The following is a 7,369-nucleotide window of genomic DNA, read 5'->3' as shown; positions in this document are numbered from 1 at the left end:
TGCACTTAAAAGTTTTTTATCACTTAAAAAAGGCCTATTTAATGACTGTGATGATCTATGTGGATTAACTTGTCTAAGGCATGTATAACAGCTGGATAAGAGAACTCGCTATATTCCTCATCTTCCAAAGTCAAAACCTCATGCCAAGTGTCTCCATCATCCTCTGAAATAGAAACCTTAAGAGTTGCCCGAGAACCTATGTTATGAACGAGTACTATTGGGACTTTCATGAAGTTTTACACCATCAATCCCAATATTGGGACTTTCAAGTGTTGTTGGTAATGCATAGCTCCATGTGAAGCCTTTATCTAAGGACTCTGCGAAGCAAACCATGCCAATTTCATTAGAGGAACGTAATAGAATGCGAACATTTCCTGTTCTCGTCAAGAATGGGATGGGCTGAATAACACCCATTGGCGCATCATGCATGTAAATGGGGCCATGTTTGGACCAACTGACACCACAATCATGTGTAACCTCCATCCATGCACCCCATGAGATGTAGCTTTCTATTGAAGATCCACAAAGAAGTTTGCCATCTTATGTAAATGGTGCCATGTTTGGACCAAGTGACACCACAATCATGTGTAACCTCCATCCATGCACCAGCTTTCTATTGAAGATCCACAAAGAAGTCTGCCATCTTCAAGCAATAATGGCTTATTCTTGATTGGCCCCAAAATTCCACGCGGTAATTGTTTTCTATCAGACCATGTAACTCCTTTGTCAAATGATCTCTTCATAAAACCACTCCACTTTTGAACTTCAGACCCAATTTTGTAAAAGATCAAAACTTGCCCTTTTGGCATCTTAAAGAGAACTGGATTCCACATAGGCACATCTAGTTCTTCATCAACTAACTCGGACTGACTCTAGGCACCTTCCTTGTAAAACTAACTCCAGATATTCACGTCCGGTTCACTTTTCTGAAACAACGGCAGGACTTGGAGGGGAGTGGAATACATAAATTTACCATAAGGAGCGCCCGCGAATTGCATAGCTTTGCAATTCTAAAATCTTCCAGACTGTATATTCTTACCAATTGACTTATGGAGACATATAGACCGTCCATTATAGAAATTGAGCAAAGGGAAGGTTTATCAATTCTGAAATCAGGGATTTAACCTCCTCAATTTGTTGATTCAATTGGTATGGATGGATTATGAAGAGGATTAGAGTTGAGGAAGGTGGTTTTGGGGTTTTAAGAAACTCACTAATGGTTTTCCACCTAGCTTTGCCCTTTGGGTAATAGATTGATGGGGATTTATTATCCAATGGTTAAAAACAAGCCTTCTTTCAACCATACATAAACTTAAACATATTGTTCTTCCAATTAAATTTAAAAAAATTTACCAAAATCACCTCTGTCTTTGTCTCTTTCACCTCTTTGTCCAAGTCTTTGACTACTTCAAGAAGATTAAATTAAACCAAAGATCTAATACCACTGTCACGGGACCCTTTTGAACTTCTTGAAGAATTAATTAAAATTCTCACAAATTACATCATAATTGAAAACCTTAGCATATTGATAATTAAATAACTTAGCATAACACAAGGGAAAAGAATTAGAATAACATCACCATCAAAAGTAAAGGATAAAGAATACCACACAGTAAACCAAATTGGGTGCAATCTCCCCCCTCAAGTGTGCAGCTCCACTTCCACAACTTGAGTATTTAGAGAATTTTATTCATAAAAATAGCCCAAGGAGCCAAGAGTAGATGAGCGTACAAATTGGGCTTGCTTTTCCCACTTTTGGGGTATTGCTTTATATATTTTTAATCATATCAAAATCCCTAAGGTTTGTACATATAAAAACCTTTGCCCAAATATAATTGCTATTAGGCCTTGTTACATAAAATAACTTTGCGCACATTTGCACGTATATTAATCTTGTGCTCACTTGCACATTCCATTAAGCTGAATCCTGCACAAATTAAATTAAACATATTTTTGTACGATTATTAATTCATCAAAAATATGATAAAATATATAACTGTAACATTATGCTCACAAGTGCTTTTAAAATCTATGCAAAGCCCTTGCTACTATGAGGCTCTCCTGCCACATGAAAAGCTGGATTAGATAGGAACAGAAGGGCTTCATAAAGGGTCGGTACATCCTGGATGCTATTATTACACTCTGGGAGGGTATGGAATTTGCTGAAGAAACCAATCAGGATTATATCTTTTTCAAAGTAGATTTTGACAAAGCATATGATAGACTAAGCTGGCACTATGTTTTGGAGTCTCTCAGACACATGGGGGTAGGCAAGGACTTTATCCAGATGGTGGGGACCCTTTTTGTTGGTAATGCCGTAGCAAGGGTCAATGTTAATGGGGTACTCTTTGAGGCCCTCTCGTTGACCAAGTCCATTAGGCAAGGTTGCCCTCTAGCCCCCTTGCTCTATGCCATTGCTGTAGATGGACTGAACTGGCTAATTAAAGACAAGATGGAGAAAGGGGAGATGCAGGGAATTGCCCTCCCAAGTGGCAAACAACTATCTACACAAATGTTTGCAGATGACACAAATGCAATGGTTGCTAAGAATGAGCAGAGTATGAGATGCTTTTGGTCATGCCTAGACATATACTGCAGAGCATCAGGATCAGTGATAAACCATAAAAAAAATGGGATCATAACATTGATTCACAAGCCTCCAAAGTGGAAGATCAATTGATACATGATGCAGGAGAAAGGTTCATCTAGAGAAGACTGAGGGTTTTAGATGCCATGATTTCTCAGTTGCACAAGAAGGCAAAGAAGAGGAAGGATGACAATGTGACCAGGGCAATGCAAGACCTCATGATGTTGAGAGAGATAGTTGTTACCAAGGACATTGTTTTGGTGAAAGGTCTCTATCTTTTGTAACTCTCTTTTAAGTTCTTAATATAAAAAGCCATTTCCTTGAAAAAAAAAGGGATGTGGCCTTGAGGTTTGCTAGTTTAAAATGGCCTAAGTAATTCCTCTTGTTTGTGCCTATGAGCATAATCATATTTGGATTAATTATTGATGAGTCCAATTAATTATTATAGCCAATGTGATTCGACGCTTGTGAGCAATAGGTGTTGAGCAATGTAAGGGAACCGATTGAGGTGTCGCATAGATGGTGGTGTGACCATGGTGTGCGAATACCGATCATGGTGTTGCATAGAGTAAATTTGACAATGTGCCATTTTTCATATTTAATTAATGCCGTATTTTAGCTTGGTTAGTGTTGTATTTGTAATGGCAATTTATATTCCATGGTTAGTACATCGTAGATGTGTAGGAGATTTATTGTAAAGGTAGTGCACAAGGCACTAATGTTTATTTTTGTAAAAGAAGACTCAAATTTGGATGGAGCAAGTTATTATGGGCTTCATTTTTGGAATAAAGAATTATAAATCCTCTAGATAGGGAGAGGAGCTAGGGTCCAAATCAGACCCAATGTTGTGTTGTGAGTCTTCTTCTTTGTTTTTGCACTTTGATTTCTATTTACTAATATGTTCGCACATCTAGTCTTGTCCCAAAAGTGTATGCAACATTATGTTCTTTCCTTTACATATTATAACCTTAGGCACATATGATAAATAATTAGAAAGTAACACTTTCCAAGTATCACTACTTTAGAACTCAAGAGTCTCAACCCTTGGTGAATTGCATTAGGAAACACATCTGCATGAGTCGATCTCCATTGCACACTATGTTTGCACTAGCCGAATTCCCTGACCATCTTCATGAGCCAAGTCCCTCGCCCACCCCATTGTGGCTCTTACCTAATACACATCTCGTTTAGTTAACTTCAAAGAATATGCTACTAATGTGCCTCGAAAAAACATTGTTCTGTTGAGGTTTAAAGATACCAATTTTATTTTAGTAGGGGTCCAAATAAAAAGCAACCTAAAATGGTATTGATGTGGTGTTTAACCTCCATGCAAAGGCAAAAGCTCTCTCTCTCTCTCTCTCAAGCTGTACACCACATGCCTAGGGACTATGATATGAAATTGGTCACCTGCATCAGCTTCTTGAAATCGTCATTGCATGAAAAACCAGAGCACGTAGCCAATCTTGTATGAGATTAGAGACATGCATTGAACCTGGGCCCCCATAATGAGACCTGACCGTTCGACCGACCCGACTGTTCTACCTGCTCGACTACACAAGACCCGAGTGTTCCACCTGCTCGACTGTTCTACACCAGACCCGAGTGTTCTACTTGCTCGACTACACAAGCCCGAGGGCCAAGCTACTTGTAAGTTTCTACACAAGACCCGAGTGTTCTACCTGCTCGACTGTTCTACACAAGACCCGAGTGTTCTACCTGCTCGACTACACAAGCCCGAGGGCCAAGCTACTTGTAAGTTTCTAAGGGACAACTACGTTACTCAACGATGCATGGGAACAATTTTAAGGAGACTCCTCGGCTTGCGGGGTGTTTGTTGCCGCCATTACCGGAAGCTTCGAAGCTTGCTGTATTTCCCTGTTTCCTGCAACGAGCTCTTGCATTTCCTCAGCCATGGCGGCCTCGATGAGCCCGCAATTCCAAACCTCCTTTCTAGCATCCCGCAAACTGGCAGACCATCGCCGCGTCTCGCCGTCCTCTCTTCGCCATAATCACAACCCTAACCCTAGCCGGGCCTTCTGCGCCGCACGTTTTCGCTGCACAGCCGTGGTTTCATCTCCGGTTCAAGAAGACAAGAAGCAGCAGAACCAGTATGATGATGATGGCCGCGTCTTCAACTTTGCTGCGGGGCCTGCAACTCTACCCGCTTCTGTTCTGAAGCAGGCGCAGGCGGATCTCTACAACTGGAAGGGGTGCGGTATGAGCATAATGGAGATGAGCCACCGTGGCAAAGAGTTTCTCTCAGTCATCCAGAACGCAGAGTCTGCTCTCAGATCCCTGCTGCGCGTACCTGAAGATTATGCCGTTCTCTTTCTGCAAGGCGGTGCCACATCGCAGTTCTCTAGCGCTCCCCTGAACCTGTGTAACTCTAGCGATGCCGCAGATTACATCGTCACCGGATCTTGGAGCGACAAAGCTTTCAAAGAAGGGCAGAAGTACTGCAAGGCCAAGGTCGTCTGGAGTGGCAAGTCTGCCAAGTACACATGCCTTCCATCTTCAGGTATTCTATCCTTAACCCTAACTGTGATTTTCCTTCAGTTAACGCTAATTTTACGTGCATTCGCTTTTTACGCTAGCTGCTCAATTTTTTCAAGTTATCTGCACAGATTTCCTTTCTACTCTATATCAAATGCACAGTTATTTCATATCTTCATACACATGAGAATATCGATGGAGTGGAGCTCAAGTTTTAACTCTGCTGTAGGTGACTTTCTTCTCCACAAGTTATTGTGAAGGCACTAGGGTTACCATAACGCACAGTTCAGTACAAATGACCAATGGAACTAGCATACCTTTTCCTTTATATTGCTGTGCTAATGTTAACTGGATCTTTAAGTTTACCATAATGCACGTGATTTTCTCATCAAAGATTATTCTTGGGTCCATCAAAATGTGCATGTTTTTCTGATCGGAGATTCATGCATAGTTCTAAGGTGCACCTAACGCTCATGGTTCTCCTTTTCTGCACAAATGAAGCGTTCCAAGGCTAAATATAGTTGAAATGTGGTGTAGGATTGATACTGATGCACACGGCTCTTATTTTTGCGCCAAGCAAACGCTCCATGATGTAGAGTTCCTGTTTGCTTTCTCCATTTATTCTCAAGTGGAGCTATGATTGCTTGTAGTTTTAGTAATTGCCCTTGTTTTCCAGGTGACCTTTCCCTGACTCCTGGTGCAAAGTTTCTCCATATCTGTGCAAATGAAACTATCCATGGAGTGGAGTTTAAGGATTATCCTACCCCACAAGGTGAAACTCTGCTAGTAGCTGACATGTCTTCAAACTTCTGTTCAAAGCCAGTTGATGTATCTAAATTTGCCTTGATCTATGCCGGAGCACAGAAGAACATCGGGCCATCTGGCGTCACTATTGTTATTGTGCGCAAACATCTGCTTGGTGCAGCACAGTCTATAACACCTGTGATGTTAGATTACAAGATTCATGCAGATAACAATTCTCTGTACAACACCCCACCCTGCTTTGGCATATACGTTTGCGGCCTGGTGTTTGAAGATCTTCTTGCAAATGGAGGTTTGGAGGGGGCAGAGAAAAGGAACATTGAGAAGGCCAAGCTGCTGTATGATGCTATTGATGAGAGCAAGGGCTTCTTTAAGTGCCCAGTGGAGAAGTGTGTCCGCTCACTGATGAATGTGCCTTTTACAATGGAGACACCAGAAATGGAAGGTGAATTTATCAAAGAGGCAGCAGGGCAAGGTATGGTGCAATTGAAGGGCCATCGCTCTGTAGGAGGCATCAGGGCCTCCATTTACAATGCCATGCCAAAAGCTGGAGTGGAGAAGCTTGTAGCTTTGATGAAGTCCTTTCAAGCCAGGCATACCTCTTAAGATTCAAACTTGCAGAAAGTTTGTGGAGGTGTGAGGTCAGTGGAGGCTTGTCCTTATCTTCATCATTTTCCCCTTCACATGGTTCAGCAGGTATTTAGTCTCCTCTACTATCATCACTCTGGATCATGAAGTTATAGCTAATCCTTTCTGGTTTACCTCTTACTCGCAAATACACAGAATGCCATCACCTCATGAAAATAAAGTATCAGTGGACGATGCTTTATTCTTGGTACCCTGACGTTTGACTGCTTAGTCTATATTTCCCATATTGAGAGTAGATCTACCTGCCACTAGAGCAATTGATCGAGGCTTTAAATGAAATTGTATCTTGTCACAAATTGATCTCCTTTCTTTTCTTAGACTCATGTGCCAGTTTTCCCTCCCTTTATAAGGTGCAGAGTGGATTTTTGAAAAAGCGTAGATGCCTCACAGGTTATGTACTAGGGATGCTTCAAATAATTCTGTTCTCAAAATTATTTTAACCTCTAAGAGGGTTGGTTTACTTTTATTTCATGCATTTGAGTAATTGAGAAAATTTTTAGTGCTATAATTAGGCTTATTTTATTTTTTCTAGTTATTACAATTGGGATTTGCCAGTTTTAAGATTCTGGTGTTGCTTTTGAAATTTTCCTTCTTCATTTTTGTATGCCAGAGATGGCTTTGTGTTGTAGTTTCCTTCTTGCCTATGTTACAAGCTTATCTCATAAGGTTGTGTTTGTGAATCAAGGCTCTGTCTCCCCCGCTGCGCCGCCCGCCCCGCCCCTTTCCCTTCCTCTTCTTCCCTTGCTGTGGTTATCAATGTTAGAATAGTCTGTATAGTTGGTGCATGGTTACTTGAATTTGGCAATTACTGCATGCACATTTTGTGTGTGTGTCAATGTAGCAGTCGCATGAGCTGTTTTTTGGGGGAGGAGTATATTG

At 41.2% G+C, this 7,369-nt stretch overlaps 1 protein-coding gene and 1 pseudogene across 1 annotated transcript; one reads left to right on the top strand and one right to left on the bottom strand.

Annotated features, from left to right (window-relative positions):
• Window positions 1–38: 38 nt before the first annotated feature.
• On the bottom strand, window positions 39–4,500 carry LOC147626004 (uncharacterized; annotated as a pseudogene).
• LOC147626003 (phosphoserine aminotransferase 1, chloroplastic-like) lies at window positions 4,363–6,950 on the top strand. The gene is made up of 2 exons (XM_086817572.1): window positions 4,363–5,105; window positions 5,757–6,950. The coding sequence occupies exons 1-2, from the start codon at window positions 4,499–4,501 to the stop codon at window positions 6,446–6,448; spliced, it is 1,299 nt and encodes a 432-aa protein (XP_086673698.1). The 5' UTR covers window positions 4,363–4,498; the 3' UTR covers window positions 6,449–6,950.
• The last annotated feature ends 419 nt before the right edge of the window (window positions 6,951–7,369 follow it).

Source organism: Cibotium barometz, chromosome 23 (assembly GCF_041138505.1).
Source record: "Cibotium barometz isolate CiBa-2024 chromosome 23, ASM4113850v1, whole genome shotgun sequence".
Taxonomy (NCBI): domain Eukaryota; kingdom Viridiplantae; phylum Streptophyta; class Polypodiopsida; order Cyatheales; family Cibotiaceae; genus Cibotium; species Cibotium barometz.
This window is presented reverse-complemented; position numbering and strand designations above follow the sequence as displayed.